Genomic DNA, 18,947 nt, shown 5'->3' with positions numbered 1-18,947 from the left:
TCACTCTTACATGTCCTAGGCTGTTTAGCACAGCAGGATCTGCACTAAGAGTGGGCAAATACCAGCCTGTACTTCCGCTCAACTGTTTTTATTTAATTCCCTAACCATATATTTGGTAGCTGATCATCAAATCCAAACCACCTTGCTAAAACTATTCTTCATAGCTGATGCCCTTATAACCAGAGACTCCAAAAATGAACAGATAAATAAAACACAGATGAAAGAACTTTATCTTAAAAATTATTTTTATTATTACTACAATTTTTTTTATTAATAGTAGTAGCAATACTTTTTATTAGTTTATATTATGTGTATAATTTTTTAAAAATTTTATTATTTAAATACGATTATTAGCAATATTTAGTTTATTCTGCGCATTATTTGATTATTAATTTTAATATTTAGTTAGTATTAGTAATATTTTTATCATTAGTTTATCACTGTGTATTATTTTATTAATATGAATATTTAATCAGTATAATTAGTAGTAATATTTGAATTATTAGTTTCATTAGGAATTATTTTATTAATAATTTTAATATTTAGTAATAGTTTTATTATGAGTTTATTTTGCATATTTTATTACTTTAAATATTTAATTAGTATTATTAGTAATATTTTTTATTACTAGTATATTATGTATATTATTCTGTTCATAATTTTTATATTTAATTAGTATTATTATTAGTAATTTTTTTATTATTGTGTATTATTTTATTAATAATGTTAATATTTAATCCTTATTAATAAAATTGTATTAGTTCTGTATTATTTTATTATTAATTATAATATTTAATCAGTATTATTTGTAATTTTTCATTAATTCATTTTAACATGTAACTATTATATGTGAAATATTATTTCATTTGATACCTAATTTGTATTATTATTTGTAATATTTTGCTATTATTAATTTCAATATTTATTATTCATTTTAGTATTTATTAATATTTAGTATTAGCATGTGTAATGTTTTATTATTCATTAATTTTAATATTTAATTAAACTTAAGTATTACGGTATTTGATTTCTTCTATTATTAGTTTATCACTATTTAGCCTTCGCAATCTTAAAAGTAACATTGAAGGGTCTTGAAGTCCATGATTTTTTCATAAAAAAAATAAATTATAATACAACTGTCCCACAATACATATTATAGTATCCCATTCGGTTGAAGTATGTAAGAAAATCTTGCTTAGCAAGTCGAAAGAAACTAGTGACTGGGTCCAAATCTCACAATTCTTTGTTTACAAAGCTTTTCTTAGAAGGTGCTACACCCCAGCCGCCATTCAGGAGTTCAGGCAGGATTAGAAAAGCCTGCCGTTCCCCTCCCATGTTTCAGTGTATACAGGCAAAGACATGTCCACCAAGCCCTTGTATGGCCTGCGTCACTCAAAGTCATGACTTACTCCACCTGGAGAACATTGTATGGCCTCCAACAGGAGAAGTCATCCCTGACATACTGGACTGTTTGCATTTTTGCACTTTTTTTTATCTGCAATAATATATACTTTAAGAGAGTATACTTGTGTTTTCTAGCTATCATACAGCCAGGTATATTTTGCGCTATAATTGACACCTTCCATATCAATCCATTACTGCTATTATTTATCTGCGGATGTACAGTATGAATTGAGGCCGTGTTTCCTTGTAGCGTGAATGCTGCATTTTTTTTTTTGCACTTTTTTTTTGGCTTACATGTAACTTTTCCAAACTTTTTCCAAAAGTGGATATTGTTTTTAAAAACGCTGTTGATCTAGACTTTTTTTGGTGCATTTTTATTTTATAGCCAATCTATATGGAGCTTGAAAAAAAACGCATGGGGAAAAAAACATACGTAGAAAATAAATAGTTGCATTTTTAAGGGCAGAATGAAAGCTTTTCTGTGCTTAAAACAGTGTTAAAATCTGCATCAAATAATGGGTAAAATGCAGGAAACCTGCAACAATCATAGAACATTATCATTGAGTATTACGTGTGGATACCTCTAGAGAATATAGGGGATAAAAAAGCATTTATGCTACGTGTGAACACAGCACTATGTCGCCGTTCAGTAGAGTTGCCAAGCGGATCCATACGCCGTGGCATTATTTGGACCATCCCGATACATACCTCACAGTAATTTACAGACATGCACTTGCACTTAGGCACACTTTTGTCTCTTAAGAAGTGCTGCAGCTCTACCCTTCCCATATCCCAGAGGTCTTCCAGCTTGGCTCTGTAATAGCCTCTCTCCATCTGTGTCACACAAACAGCTGATGAAGCAGCAGCCAGCTCCTGGGCCTCGCACAATCACATCCGCCCAGGTTACAACAGCCCAGGGTTGCCAGGGAGCAGTCAGAAGCCATTACTGTTTGGGAGAATTTGCCCTCCGGCAGTTCCTTGGCACAGTGGAGAAGTGTGCGCATTAAGAGAGCGGGCGAATATATAATGTATATGTGGGTGTGCATATACGCATTTACATAGGAACTAAAAGTCAGAGGGCTCCGAAAAGGACGCACCCACAATTCCCCACACTCCAGGTCTGTGCATGAGCTAAGAATTAATCCTGGTTCTGCTGTGGAGAAGGAATGTTTGCTGTTAACCTTTTATTTCCAAGCCAACTTGGTAATACTCTATAATCTTTCGTTCTGCACAGTATGAGGATTTTTTTCCTGCAGTTTTTATTTCAATCTCCCTTCTTTATATTCTAAGGCTACATCCCCACAATAAGTTTTTGGTGAGTTTTAGTGATGAGCAAAGGTGCTTGTATAAGGTGCTATCCAAGCACCCTGAGGTGCTAACAGAGTGTCTTTGGCGTGCTTGAATAATATGTTCGAGTCCCTGCGGCTGTTTGACAGCTGCAACACATGCAGGGATTACCTAACAAAAAGCCTGTCTAACAGCCATGAGACATGCAGGGATTGCCTAACAAAAAGCCTGTCTAACAGCCACAAGACATGCAGGGATTGCCTAACAAAAAGGCTGTCTAACAGCCACAAGACATGCAGGGATTGCCTAACAAAAAGGCTGTCTAACAGCCACAAGACATACAGGGATTGCCTAACAAAAAGGCTGTCTAACAGCCACAAGACATGCAGGGATTGCCTAACAAAAAGGCTGTCTAACAGCCACGAGACATGCAGGGATTGCCTAACAAAAAGGCTGTTTAACAGCCGTGAGATATGCAGGCATGGGACTCAAATATATTTTTCGAGCACACCGAAGACACTCGGTTAGCACCGAGCATGATAACACCTTATCTGAGCAAGTTAATTCATCATTAGTGAGTTTTTTTTACGCTGCGTATTTTCTAAAAAAAAAATCAAATAAACTTTTATTTAATGGGTGCATAAAATCTGCAACATCAAAAACTCACCGTGGGAACGTAGCCTAAGGATTCACTCATATGTATGTATAAATAATTGGTCTCATTCTCATCCAGGAGAGTGGGACAATTTTTTTCTCACTTGTCATCCGTGTGCCATCTGTATACAATCCATTTTTTTTTACTCAGCAGCCATTAATCATTTACAGGCGCATTTACCGTTTCTATCTTACAGAATTGTGATGTAGCGGTAAAAATCCGATGTCATACTGTTGGTCCATACAGCATGCAACTCACCTTTTTTTTTCTCGCACTGTCTGATTTCAGACTGATATTGCAGCATGCCGAATACAGCAGAGAAAAAATCTGCAGATCCGCGCTGCCTCACTGAATAACATTGGTCTGAGTGCAATACGATTTTTTAGCAGATTGCCCTCGTCTGATTTATACAGAAGTGACAGCGGACCCTTAAAGTAAAACATTGGTGAAGCTTTATCGGGCTTTGTCCAAAGTAGCAAACCAAGTATCATGGTGCGTGGATACATCCACTATGCCAAGGTCAAGCTCCTGGTTGCAATATGGTCTTATGTATTGAGCCAGTATGTAAAGCAGATGACAGCTCAGTAATCCATGCGTTATTCATGGATGTTTCACAGCGTATCTGCATCTGTAGGTTCCTGACATTCTGGTACCAAATTTCCCTAACAGCCAAGGTCAGTACATAGCTAAATGGTGTGCACAGCACAAGTAGTAGTCACTAGTGATGAGCACACGTGCTCGGATAAGGTGTGTCTTCGGCATGCTCAAAAAATAAGTTCGAGATCCCACTTCTCACGGTCATTCGAATGCCACAACACATGCAGGGATTGCCTGTTTGTTAGACAATCCTTTCATGAGTGGCAGCTGTTGGATAGCCGTGAGACATGCAGGCGCAGGGATTCGAACATATTATTCGAGCCCGCCGAGGACACTCGGTTAGCACCCGAGCATGATAACACCTTATCCGAGCTCGTTCGTTCATCACTAGTAGTCACACATTGGCCATGGTGCCTAAACCAAAAATCCCCTTTTCTACAACTGGGCATGCATATATCAGTTCTTTTACGCCTGAGCCGGACACAACTGCTGAAAAGTGTTTCGGTTCATGGACCAATCCGGCACCAGACAAAAAAATAATAATGCCGCATGGTCTGACTCTACAACCAATCTGCTGTAGCTACTGATGCACCAGATGACTGCACCTGAGATCTATGGGATCAGTTCTGCTGATAGTAGTAACATACTGGAAGCAAAAAATACTGGACAGCTACATAGATGGACATCAGATCTGGGAATACACAGTATTTTAAAGAGAATGTCTCCGGACGGCTGCAATTGCTGCAGTATGCATCATCAGTTCTTTGTTCTGAAATGGTATTTTTTTCTATGCAATACTAATTTTGCTGTTTTTTTTAATTTTTTTTTTAAAAAAAGGACTTTTATTCTACTGTTCGCGATAGGCTAATGAGGCAGGACTAGTCCAGCACAGAGTCTCTTCTACCATTGACAGCCTCCATATAAATCCCTGACAAAATTAGCAAAATAAGTATTGCTCAAAAAATCTTATTGCAGAATAAAGGAATAATCATACACACCCCTATAGAAGAGGTTGGGGACAATCAGGTTCCCTTTAAATGTTGCATGCTAGGACCTGGTTACAAGTTTTTTATTGGGGCCCAGAAGTATTGCCTCTGAGTATAGTCATTTTTTTGAGACTGTTAACGACCCCAACATATCTATCATCTGTGTAATGGAATATGATGGCTTATAGTTAATATAAGGTTAAGTTCAATCACGCGTATAAAAAAATCCAGTTTTCATAAGACAAAAAGGATTTTTTAAATCTGTATTGTAATTAGTTTTTACACGGTAGCCATTGTTAAAATGTACAAAACCAAATACAATTTCCTATGTTAAAGAATTGCAATGTACAATATCTGTAAAAGATAAGATAGATAAGTATGACAGCGATCAGTGATGAATCTCTATGTACAGTCATTGAGCGCTACACTACAGACATAGATGCACTGTATAAGTGCCCGGCTAGTAGTAGACACCCAGTGTGGTTGCAAATGCAGTTGTGGTTGCTGAGACATAATGTGGATGAATATTACATGTGAATTGATTCATGTATGGTTACTAATAAGGTGGCAAATGTATTCTTATGTCTTGATACCATTACATTTTTAAACAGCAAGCTTATGGTAAAACAACCAGATAGCAAAATTTTTATATGGCTAAAAAGTTAGATATGTATAGCGCCTGGTAAATATGTCCTTTACTACAAATGTGTTGAAAAAATATATTAAATACATTGGGCCCAATTTATCATTTGTGGTTTTTTAGAAGTCACTTTTCTGTTATGACTTGAGGTTTTCGTGGAAGCATTTTGTGACACATGCATAAAAATGGCACGCTCATGAATTTTGCGCAAAGCCCCAAATTGTCTTTTTTCTGCTACTTTTTTAGCTCAAAAAGAACGTTTTAAAAAAAATGTGAGAAATGATGACTTTGTAGCTGACATATATAAGATCACTCCAAGACTAGAGTAGAGTTTTGGCAAATTGTTCTGACTTTTTAAAAAAGTCGCATTTCAAGAATCACATCTGGAAAACAACAGATCGATCTGAAAATGTAACAAAACCACAAAAGGCCACTTGAAAAAGGCACAAAACATTTGATGAATTTGCGGCAAATAAAAAAGTAACTGAGAGGTATTCTCGCCAAAAAAATGGCAAAAATGTAATGATGAATCGGGCGTATTGAGAATATGCTGGGTAAGTAGTCAGCTTCCGATTGGGTATCCTGTGCCGATCAGATGAAATAATTTACATATACAAAAGAAAGCAAAGTCCTATTTTAATTACTCAGCACATTTTATGCAATTACTGTATAAATAGGCCAAAAATTGACCCAATTGTCAAAAACAACTGGGTCAATTACTGTATAAATTGGTCCAGTTGTTTTTCATAGCTGGGTCAAATACAACCCAAAACAGTGATCAACCCAGTCAGTAAGCAATTTGCTTCGTTGTCAGCTTTAGATGGATTTATTTGCCGGTTTTCATTGGCTTGGCTATGGCTGGACCACGTTATGAAGGGCGTATAATATGGATGAACACGGTGATTTCAGAGCTTTAAAATGATTGACTATAAAAATTCTTCAGTAAAATATGGATTAAAAAAATGTAAAAGTCCCCAGATGGCAGCCAGTATCATATCTATGGCGGACCCGTGGGGTTGTCTCTATAAAAGCATTGTGATTGAAGATTCGGTGATCTGGATATTCTGTACAAGGACTCTTTTGAAAGTGCGGTAGTGACAGAAGTTATGCCAGAGTAATAAAGGTACATCTGGCACCTATATAACAGCTGGAACATCTGAAACTACTTTTCTGTGTTGTAATATAATGACCTATAGACAGCTGAGATAGTAATACCAAATCTGCCCGAATAGACAGGGCACTGAATACCAAAAAACCAAAGTATGATCACCGATAGGTCATAGATCAGTAATTGATAACAGGATGTTTTTTGATATGCTACATGGGCTGGGTACCAACAAACACACTGCCTTGGGCAAGCCATCGAAATATGGGGTTGGAAAATATGGGGCTGGTCCAGCAACCTGAATATAGTGAAGGAAAGTCTAGTGTGCAGATAATGCTGACAAAGGATCTGTGAGTGACCACTGTATATGTGTCATGGATGTGTCCTTGGAAGTCTTAGAACTTTTCTTGGGATATACTTCGGCCATAGTTTGAGATTTATAGCTTTTTGGAGCTAATTAATGTCTGTTCTGCTATTACATGAGGCAGGGATCTCAGTGGCTGCACACATGTCCCTCCCTTGGACATAGAGCTTGTCAGGGGCCAGCAGGGAGCATTAACTCTCCCTCCAGTTTTTCGCTTTCGTGTGACTGTGGACTAATGATGTGTAAGATGAAAAAAAAAAGAAGAAAAAAAAATCATCCATCCAGAGCAGTGTCCTCCTAATCTTCATTTATTTTGCATTTCATTATCCCACAAGTAACTTGCCTCCATGTCTAACCCTAGCTGCCCTGTTTTTTTTTCCCCCGAAAGTTATTAGTTCAAATATTAATGCATGCGAGTGATATATCCGGCCTGCGTTGATTGATGCCTTCCCAAAAAGGGGGAGACACGGCGGTATAAATTTTCAGAAGGTGGGGGCCAGTATTGCCCTGGCAGCAGGGTTTTTCAGATACATAATTCACACGCCCTGCAGGCATTGCTTTCAAGGCATCGGAGCCGCAGGGCGAAAAAAATAAGCAAGGCTCTTAAAAGTGAATGATTTTTGCTAATGCACAATTAATGCCATGGAAAAGCACAAAAGAGCAAGACTGGGTGATGGAAACTTCTGATTAAGTTGGCACACTGGCGTTGACGAGTGTATCTCCATTTTTTTTCTTTTAATTTTAACCGTTTTAGTGCTGGGGTGGCATGTCCTTTATTGCTCCAGAAGCATTCGGCAGTGTAGTAGGTTATTCTACTGATGTATGAGCTTGAGGGAAATGGAAAGCAAAGACTTCTGTGGTACCTAAAGCTTAAATATAGGCAGAACTCAACTTTAGTTCATTGTTTCATGAGCATTTGTAGCACGACTGGCTTACTATTGGTTGATAAAAGTTTGGATATTGTCCATCAAGGGCTACAAGAAAAACCTGAATAAGTTAACTAGATGGAATTAAAGTCTCCCTTCAACCTTAAATACTATGTTACTATGTAAGGCCTGTTTTTGTAGGACCTCAACTCTGAGAACTTAGGAAGATGCTAGGTCCACATGACAGATTTGTACCTTTTGAGGAATCCAGCTATTGCTTTATTTCCCACCATCTTCCACAATGCTTAGACAGATGTTATATAGCTTTGCCAACTGGCTAATCATCTAGCCTAACATAAGTCATCAATTTCTTGTCTTTAGAAAAAGTTGTCCTACACATTGTAGACTTAGCTTATCACAAATCAAATGTCAAGGTCTGAAGGAAGCCGGTGGTGACGGAAGAAGTCCTGTTATGACAACCTTTGTCATGTTCAGAGAACTTACAGGTACGCTAGTGTCACATTACAGTAGAACATGGCAGAAGAACATCTTGCTAAATTACAGAAGACTGAAGGCCTTTTTCAGTAGAGGACTCCACAGGCAAAAGGTTAAAGATGACAAAGAGATGTTCACCACTGGATGGAAGCTTCAAGCCATGCAAGGGTTGAGAGTCCTGACAACGGGCTGTCTATAGTCTTATGCCATCCATTTGATTTGGCCTAGCCTTTTTCTAAGAACGTTTGTCTGATGTTATCCATATATCTCTCTTTCTATCATCCAGGGGATGTTTTAGATAACAGTGTTGCATCTCCCGGCACAGGGGACGATGATGACCCAGACAAGGACAAAAAGAGGCAAAAGAAAAGAGGCATATTCCCCAAAGTAGCAACGAATATTATGAGGGCGTGGCTTTTCCAACATCTCACGGTGAGTGATCACTACGTCTCATAGTGTTTTATTTCTAATCTGGAATGTCAAGTGTTAAAAGAAGCCTATAAAAAATCCATAAAGCGGGCCTGCATTGAAAATGGACTGTTGATTGCCCTAATGATGGATTAATTTTTTATGAGGAGTCCATTTCCAGGGTGTACAAGAAAATTTGTGAACCTAGGACATGTGTATGGTTGTATAGACGCTAGATACTGTTGGTGCTTGTTGGAGAGTTACACTAAGCTTTCATCTGTTACATAGTGAATGTCTCTTTAAATTTCCACACGTAAAAAAAATATAATTGTTAAGATCTGATTAAAACAATGTGGTTTTGGCATGATCATATGAAAATATATCTGTAAATATATATTATTGTGAAGAAGGTCTGTGTGGATTGTCATTGAAGTTTTTAGGTCTGAACGGATTGTTTGAGAAGGTCAAAAACTTAAGGTAATAGTGATAAATTACAGTAGACTTACGGTCAGTCGTAAATGTGGAAGTTAAGGTGATTTGTGTAGGTTTTTTAATGGACGTAGTATACATCTTGGATGATACTTAAGCCAAAACTTAAGAATGAATTAAAAAAGCCCAGTGTTCACATTTTAAATGGGTCTTCTCTTATCATTTATCATCTACCCATAAATGTATGATCACTACTGATCTGTCCGATGAAATCACCACAGATACTGAAAAGGAAGGTCTCGTCCCATGTGGAAGTTCATATGCGTAACCACTGATCCATTCAGTGCATGTGGGAGCAGTGGTTACACATGCACATGAACATTCCCACAGGCCCATAGAAGATAACAGAGCAGAGGTCCTGGATGCACACTATTAGTCCACTAACATGGAGGCATGGGACACCTGTTCTCTTAAACTGTCATTCCCAAAATGGCATTATTTTTCACACAGCACAGTAAATGCTTATTTGTTGCTAATATATTATTATTATACATTTTTATAGCGCCATTTATTCCATGGCGCTTTACATGTGAAAAGGGGCAAATATAGACAAGTACAATAAACATGAGCAATACAAGACACAGTTGGGTCACCCTCCCAGGGCTGTGGGGTACTCGGTATCGGGCCGGTATCAGCGGGATGTGTCACAGCAGCGGGGACCCGGTCCGTGGCCCTGGGAGCCCAAGTAATGGGGGGGGAATGTAATGGTTTGAATGAATAGTTCGTGACGCCACCTGTGGTGTTCGGCAAGTGAGATGTTAGGCTGATACTGCATGCAGATCCTCTGGGGCTGGTGGTGTGTTGCAGCCAAGATGGTGAAGCTCCCCACAGGTGGAGCTGTAGCCCCAGGGCAGTGTAGATGTGGGGGGAAGAGGAGAGGCACAAGCAGTGTAGAAGCTGGTACCCAGGTGTAGCGGGGTTGGATGCGTTGGCGCAGGAATGAATGGAGGACACCAGGGCTTGCAGTTCCAAAGCTTTACTCACAGTCTGTAGTACACACAGGTGCCTGCCTCCATGCCGTGTCCTCCGGGTCAGGGACTCAGTCAACCTCCAGGCAAGATGGAATGCTCCCTTCCAACGCTCTGCCATCATGTGCCTTTCTAAACGTCTCCTCTATAGCGCCTTTAAGTGTGAAGTACTCCCAGTACTGAGTTACACTGGAGTGCCTCCTGACAGATGTTCCCAAGAACTCTACTTGTACGGCAGACAGCTGTAGCCTGCTTCGGGGACTCTCTACTCCTGAGTCTCGGCTCACTATCCAAGTTGCTGTTGTGCCCCCAAGTCTTAGATGGGAGTAGTGCATTTACAGCCCACTACTCCACCGGTGTCTGCTGCAGAACCATTAGTGTCCATACAACCTCGGGGACCGGGCCCTGGCCTTGCGCTTAGAACTTCTAGGCAGGGTTCTTCCTCTAACCCACGTCCTCTCTGTTCCCTTTTACTTCTATGTTCCGTACTTGTCTTTCTTTCTTATGGAAGCTCAGGCTTCAGTTCAATGTCTTTCTCCTTCTTTCCTTTCCCGTGCCAGCAGACCCAGGTCACTGAGATCTGCTGCAGCACCTCCTTCCTCCATCCCTCTTCCAGGGATCTTCTTTCCTCACTCCTCTCTGAGTGGCTTCCTCTCTCAGACTGCCCTGTAATCCTAAACCTTCCCGCTCTTTTATGTATTCTAAACTCCATCCGCCTCCCAGCACGTTTCGTGTTCCAAGCAGGGAACCACCAAAGGTGCTCTGCTACTCTCTAAGCAAGGAGCCGCAATGTGGCTTTGCTGAACTACCGTGTTGTGTGGGGTGCGAGTGTTGGAGCATGGTCAGGTGCCTCCAACTTACCTGGATGGTGGGGCACCACACCTCAGGAGGAGGTGCAGTACCTCTGTGGTGACTGAGCCTCAGGGGCACCACATACCCCCCCGTTAAACACAGCACATCCGCAGGCTGCAAGGCAAACAAAGTTGACAACACAGGAACATACAAATTTTTGTAATGCTGAATAAACATTTCTTATACTAAAAGTCCCAATGTGGGAGGTACTCATTCTTGAACGTTGCTAACAATTCTTAATTAACTATCTAAAATCTTAAATCAAAAGTGCAATTTTCAATACGATACGTAATCCAAAGTGCTATTATCTGTTACCCACTATCACTTCAGTATTCTTCATCAACACATTCCTTTCCATCTTTGGTGCACATTTTCTACTTTCTTTTAACTCTGAGTGACAACCGTGGTGCCTGGTTCATCACCTACATTTTCAGTTCTTTATTCAAATCTCCCATCTCTCTATCAAAACATTCTTAATTCTATATAAAAGCCATTTCCTAGTTACCAATACTCTTATAAGACACATCATTATCAAATACTTCACATTAAAACTTTCAACAATTCTTGTAAACGCTGGACACCGCTCCCAGCCGGGATCTCTTGCAGTGTCCTTTCATTGGAGTCATACTCCAGATGAGGTAGACCTTATCTTCGCAAAGTGTCCATGTAAAACCAAGAGAGGGCACCTAAAGAGGCGCAACTATTTACAATAGCAGTTCTGGATCATTCAGCGTTCATGATCTCTATAGTTCAAATGGAAAGACTGCCAACAAAACAGGGCAACACTGGAAAAACCAAAGCTAGAACAGAATAGAAAACAAAGCACAACTGTGCAAATACCCTCCTGGGTAACGAGAGTTATTTCAAGAAGCATCTTGGCTAATGGTTATTCCCTCCTGGGGTTTCTGGGCTGCTGTTTCCAGTGGAGATGCTTTGGGTATCTTCATCTTGTCGCTGGTTGTTTGCCATAGGGCATGGTTGTGGCAGCTGGTGTGATTGCCGCCTAGGGCCTTGAAGCTGTGGTAAAGGGAACCCATGATGCATATCGATACCCATCAACTGTTCCTCATGGGTAGGTGGTTCTGTTGCTCTGGTGCGTGGCCTAGCACCGAGGGATGCTGCAGCTTGTTGGCGCTGATAGGACTCGGGACATGGGGACTCGGCAGCCACGGGATCCCAAGGTCACTATCCCAAAGCGACCTAGATTCCTCCAATCCCCGAAGATGCCAAATCGTGCGTGACTGCTCCTGCCGTACCCTTCTCAGTTAGGACCTCTTCCACCTCCCCATTTCCGACAGTCTAGTGTCCCCAGCCGACTCTTCTAACTGCCCCATTTCGAGTTCCCGCAAGCCAGCCTCTGACAACATGAATTCGGGGGGGCAACCCATTAGGAGGGCCAGGGTATATACCTTGTGCCTCCCGGCCATGCGGTCTCTGCTCCGGTGCAGGCATGGTGGCAGTGGACGCTCTTTTATGTATTCTAAACTCCACCCGCCTCCCAGCACGTTTCGTGTTCCAAGCAGGGAACCACCAAAGGTGCTCTGCTGCTCTCTAAGCAAGGAGCCGCAATGTGGCTTTGCTGAACTACCGTGTTGTGTGGGGTGCGAGTGTTGGAGCGTGGTCAGGAGCCTCCAACTTACCTGGATGGTGGGGCACCACTGTGGCGACTGAGCCTCAGGGGCGCCACACACACAAGTACAGAAGGAGAGCGGACCCTGCCCGCAAGGGCTCACAGTCTACAGGGGATGGGAGAGGGTACACTAGGAGAGGGTAGAGCTGGTCGTGCGGCGGCTCAGTAGACTGAGGATCACTGCAGGTTGTAGGCTTGCCAGAAAAGGTGGGTCTTCAGGTTCCGTTTGAAGGTTTCCATGATAGGCGAGAGTCTGATGTGTTGGGGTAGAGAGTTCTAAGGTATGGGGGAAGCATGGGAGAAGCCTTGTATGCGGTTGTGGGAAGAAGAGATAAGAGGGGAGTAGAGAAGGAGATCTTGAGAGGATCGAAGGTTGCGTGTGGGTAAGTACTGGGAGACCATGTCACAGATGTATGGAGGAGACAGGTTGTGGATGGCTTTGTATGTCATAGTTAGGGTTTTGAATTTGAGCCTCTGGAAGATAGGAAGGCAATGAAGGGCTTGGCAGAGAGGAGAGGCTGGGGAATAACGAGGAGACAGGTGGATCAATCGGGCAGCAGAGTGTAGGATGGACTGGAGTGGTGCCAGAGTGCTAGAGGGGAGGCCAGAGAGTATGAGATTGCAGTAGTCGAGGCGGGAGATAATAAGGGCGTGCACTAGTGTTTTTGTGGTTTCATGGTCAAGGAATGCACGGATTCAGGAAATATTTTTGAGTTTGAGATGGCAGGAGGAGGCAAGAGTTTATATATGTGCCTTGAAAAAGAGGGCAGAGTCGAGGATCACCCCGAGGCACCGAGCATGCGGGACTGGGGAAAGTGAGCAGCCATTGACATTGATGGATATGTATGGTGGAGGGGTAGAGTGAGATGGGGGAAGATTATGAATTCTGTTTTATCCATGTTCAGTTTTAGAAAGCGAGCAGAGAAGACAGCTGAAATAGCAGACAGACATTGTGGGATTTTGGTCAGTAAGGAGATGAGGTCAGGTCCAGATAGGTAGATCTGAGTGTCATCGGCATAGAGATGATACTGCAAACCGTGGGATTCTATGAGCTGTCCCAGGCCGAAGGTGTAGACGGAGAAGAGTAGGGGTCCTAGAACTGAGCCTTGAGGAACACCAACAGACAGGGGGCGAGGTGAGGAGGTGGTGTAGGAGAGGGAGACACTGAATGTTCGGTCTGTTAGATATGATGAGATCCAGGATAGGGCCAAGCCTGTGATGCCATGAGATGAGAGAGGAGAGAGCAATTAGTTCCAGCTGCGTGTAAAATTCTTTCTTTATTCCTTCAATAAAAATACATAAATCTTCATAATGTGTGCCCCCACATGGACAACGGCAACGCGTTTCGATCTAAAAGATCTTTGTCAAAGCCAAGCTAACTAATTGCTCTCTCCTACTTGTCTCACGTCAGTCCAGACGGAGTTCCGAGGTCTGCGGTGGAAGTGTGGTGAGCTGGCTTATGTTGCTTTTGAATGAGATGAGAGAATCTGTAGCAGGAGGGAATGGTCCACAGTGTTGAAGGCAGAAGACAGGTCCAGGAGAAGGAGGACAGAGTAGTGTCGCTTGCTCTTGGCAGTTAGTAGGTCGTTGGTGACTTTAGTTAGGGCAGTTTCAGTTGAGTGATGCAGTCAGAAGCCTGATTGTAATTGGTCAAAGAGGTTGCTGGAGGAGAGGTGGACGGACAGTTCAAGATGGACATGCTGTTCCAGTAGTTTTGAGGCATAAAGGAGAAGAGATATCGGGCGACAGCTAGACACAGAGAATGGGTAAAGGGAGGTCTTTTTGAGGATGGGTGTGATCGAGGCATGTTTGAAGGATGAGCGGAACAAACCATTTGTGAGAAGTTGAAGAGGTGTGTTGGAGTAGGGATGAAGACTGTGGCGAGGTTAGGGATGAAGTGGAATGGGAGCTAGTCAAGCATGCAAGTGGTGAGGTGTAATCTTGATAGGAGGGTGGAGAGCTGATCTTCTGTCATGGTGGAGAAGTTAGTTTTGGAGGAACAGGGCTGAGCAGCTAAGAGGGGCATCGGGGGCTGTGGGCAAAAGCTGTCTCTGATGGTATCAATCTTCTGCTTAAAAAAGAGCCAAAGTCTTCAGCGGTAATGAGAGGAGAGGGAGGAGGTGCTGGGGGACGAAGTAGAGAATTGAAAGTGTTGAAAAGCTGTTTAGGGTTGTGAGACAGAGGATATGAGAGATGAGAAGTAAGTTTGTTTTGCGGCAGTGAGTGTGGACTTGAAGCTGGCGACTAATATACCAACTAAACGCAAAATAAAGCTTCTTCTTTGCGTCTTTATTTAATTTCTATGTGCCCCTCGGTGCATCCAGCTTCACATAGCTTAGTGGACGTACCTTTCTTAACTGCAAAAAGTACATTTTCCAGCAGCACTTGTTTCTCCTCAGTGCTGCAGATCCCTCTCCCTCTCGTGTGCGCTCCTGACAAGCCACAGCTCTCTCAGTTATCATCAAGCTAATCTAACGGTAAAATTCACCTTATGTTTCTATGCACTCTCTGTTCTTATACAGGAGCCTGCCTGACCAATTTTATCATCTGCCATATACTGTACATCAGTGCAACTGCACAGTAATTTTACATCATTAGCTGGTTCTAGCAGAGCACAACGCTCCTCCACAATGGCAGGACAGAGCTTTGTCTATTGCCTGCTTCTGTCATCATTTTTGCGAAATTGTAAATGCATCTCTATTAATGCACATGACAGAAGACATTCCTCTCTTATATGCATTAATAGAGCAGCTTTTGCAGTTTCACAAAACTTGTCTGTCAGTAACAGGCAATAATCATGGCTCCACTAATCTGTGCCCCTGTATACAGCCCATCTTGCAGTATATCTCTCCTCTCAGCCGTAAGCACCATCCTGCAGTATATTTCTCTTTTCATCCCCTATATATACAGCCCATCCTGCAGCATATCTATCCTCTCAGACCCCCTGTATAGAGCACATCCTGCACTATATTTTTCCTTTTTGTCTCCTCTGTATATATACAGCCCATCCTGCAGTATATCTTTCCTCTCAGCCCCTTGTATAGCGCCCATCCTGCTGTATATTTCTCTTTTCATCCCCTCTATATACAGCCCATCCTGCAGTATATCTTTCCTATCAGTCCCTTGTATAGAGCCTATCCTGCTGTATATTTCTCTTTTCATCCCCTCTATATACAGCCCATTCTGCAGTATATCTTTCCTCTCAGCCCCTTTTATAGAGCAGATCTGGCACTATACTGTTCCCTTCTGTCTCCTCATTATACAGCGCATCATGCAGTATACCTCTCCTCTCAGCCCCTTGTATATAGCCCATTGTGCTGTATATTTCTCTTTTCATCCCCTCTATATACAGCCCATCCTGCAGCATACCTCTCCTCTCAGCCCCGTGTATATAGCCCATCCTGCTGTATATTTCTCTTTTCATCTCCTCTATGTACAGCCCATACTGCAGTATATCTCTCTTCTCAGACCCCCTGTATAGAGCATATCCAGCATGATATTGTTCCCGTCTGTCTCCTCTGCATAAAGCCCATCCTGCAGTATATCTCCCCTCTCAGTCCCTTGTATATAGCCCATCCTGCTGTATATTTCTCTTTTCATCCCCTCTATGTACAGCCAATTCTGCAGTATTTCTCTCTTCTCAGACCCCCTGTATAGAACATATCTGGCGGCAAGATATTGTTCCCCTCTAACTCTATCTCCTCTGCATTAAGCCCGTCCTGCAGTAAATCTCCCCTCTGAGCCCCTTGTATATAGCCCATCCGTCTGTATATTTCTCTTTTCATCCCCTCTATATACAGCCCATCCTGCAGTATATCTCTCCTCTCAGCCCCCAGAACATCACCCCTCTTAGCTACCTGCCCATGACTGCTTCCCGATATGACCTCTAGTGAAGGTGCCACTGCCCCTTCTTGTGTCTCACATTAGTAGCTCTGTTCTAGACACAACCCAGATCAGAGTTATGCTTGTAGAAAGCCAGCTGAGAGAGACTGCACTGTGCATGATCCACCATGAGATTGATCTACAGCAGAAGTATTCCAATGGCAAATGGAAGGTAAATGGAGCCAGAAGGGGTAATAAACATGCATGTGCTTTATTATAAATCCATATTGTGATTTTGGGAATAGCTTTTTAGCAGGTGGAGGTCCCAGCAGTCAGACCCCATAGATCATGCATTTATTGGCTATTCTTTGGTTGGATCATCACTTCGTAGAGTTTGGTTGCTGTCACCATCCTACACTTAAGACTTGAGGTGAGGAGACCTGGCTGAATACTTTATGCACTGATCTGGTTGGACATCACCGGACTTTTTTGTGACATCTTCATGTCCGTGCCCCGAAAAAAGGAGGTGACAAGACCCAGGTTTCTTATTACCAGTGTTCAAGAAGAACCTGTTTTTTGGAGAAGAGATGCCTCTTTTGGAAAGGTCGTTGACCTCTGTCCACTTAGCTAAGCGGAAATTCCTCTGAACATTGAACCGCTGGACTTCTTACTTAAGGAAAGGCAAAATAATGAGTCCTAGGCAAATACTAACTAATTGAAAGGGCTGTAAACCCATTACATATTGGTCAGAGATAATCAAGGGTATTTAATGACTTCTATCTATTCAGGAGCAGTGAAGCTTCAGCAGCCAGCCCTGAACCCTGCCATGTGCTTATTATCCTCATCATTAGTAGAATTACTTCACAGCTGTTCTTTGCTACATCACTTCAGCTGGGGGCCTTACCCACCATACAATGCATTAACCCTTGGTTTGCCGCCCCGTCATAACGCCAGCACGAAGAATGGCAGAGGGGAACATCCCTGTCATCACTCTTATTTGCCCCTTAAGTAATGTGATACGTTGAGGGTGTACATTTATTTTAAAAAAAAAGCCGTCACAAGTGAAAAGTTCAGGTTTAGCGATACGTATCATTGAAATGAAACTTTTTCTTTTTAATTTTTTTCATCTTCTTTTATGACTGGAAGCAAAAGGAAGGAGGATTACGGCTGTAGATTGTAGTTTGAAGAAATTGCACTTTGTATTACTTTCAAAGTGCTGGGTTTACGCGGGTGCGGGTAGACTGCTAGAGGAAAAGCTGAGATTTATAGGACAACCGCGGCATTTCACAATTTTTCATTTTTCTGTTAGTTTTTTTGGAATGTATGTAGAAGAAGAATTCTTTGCTATATGTGTTGCTAAAAAGAAAGCAAACTGGAGCTCAAAAAGTCAACTGGAAATAGAGAGCGGTCTCTGCGAGCAAGGTAAACTAAGGTGACGGCCTTCCTTCATAGGGAACTCTTCTATTTCCAATCAATCAGCGGAATAGAATCAGATGGAGGGATTAAGAGGATTGCTATCGAAAATGGCAATGCAATAAGAATGGATACATCAAAGATTCATGCCAGTGAGGAAGCCACTTACAGTCCTTCTTGTGCACTTAATTAAGGGTGGACATTCATTTCCTAAACTAATTACTACATTAAGTAGTGTTGTATATGTATGGCCATAATAAATTGTCTACTAGTGTCTGACCCTATGTATATATGTGTGCATATATATATATATATATATATATATATATATATATATATATATATATAGTACAAAAGTTTGGACACACCTTCTCATTCAAAGAGTTTTCTTTATTTTCATGACTATGAAAATTGTAGCTTCACTCTGAAGGCATCAAAACTATGAATTAACACATGTGGAATTATATAATTAACAAAAAAGTGTGAAACAACTGAAAATATATGTCTTATATTCTAGGTTATTCAAAGTAGCCACCTTTTGCTTTGATCACTGCTTTGCACACTCTTGGCATTCTCTTGATGTCACCGGAAAAGGTCTTCCAATAGTCTTGAAGGAGTTTCCAGAGATGCTTAGCACTTGTTGGCCCTTTTGCCTTCACTCTACGGTCCAGCTCATCCCAAACCATCTCGATTGGGTTCAGGTCTGGTGACTGTGGAGGCCAGGTCATCTGGAGTAGCACCCCTTCACTCTCCTTTTTGGTCAGATAGCCCTTACACAGCCTGGAGGTGTGTTGGGGGTCATTGTCCTGTTGAAAAATAAATGATGGTCCAACTAAACGCAAAATGGATGGAATAGCATGCTGCTGCAAGATGCTGTGGCAGTCATGCTGGTTCAGTAGGCCTTCAATTTTGAATAAATCCACAACAGTGTCACCAGCAAAGCACCCCCACACCATCACACCTCCT

At 41.8% G+C, this 18,947-nt stretch overlaps 1 protein-coding gene across 7 annotated transcripts in view; it reads left to right on the top strand.

Moving 5' to 3' along the window:
• MEIS2 (Meis homeobox 2) overlaps positions 1-18,947 on the top strand; it is a 203,823-nt gene that overhangs the window by 94,641 nt on the left and 90,235 nt on the right. For 5 of the 7 annotated variants that reach the window (XM_073577884.1, XM_073577887.1, XM_073577881.1 and 2 more), the window contains exon 8: positions 8,686-8,831. In XM_073577884.1, the coding sequence (XP_073433985.1) occupies positions 8,686-8,831 (146 nt within the window). The remainder of the gene's footprint in view (positions 1-8,685; positions 8,832-18,947) is intronic. The other 2 variants (XM_073577885.1, XM_073577888.1) reach the window with 1 other exon arrangement.

This window comes from Dendrobates tinctorius, unplaced genomic scaffold (assembly GCF_039654945.1).
Source record: "Dendrobates tinctorius isolate UK_male_01 unplaced genomic scaffold, ASM3965494v1 ptg000057l, whole genome shotgun sequence".
Lineage (NCBI taxonomy): Eukaryota > Metazoa > Chordata > Amphibia > Anura > Dendrobatidae > Dendrobates > Dendrobates tinctorius.
This window is presented reverse-complemented; position numbering and strand designations above follow the sequence as displayed.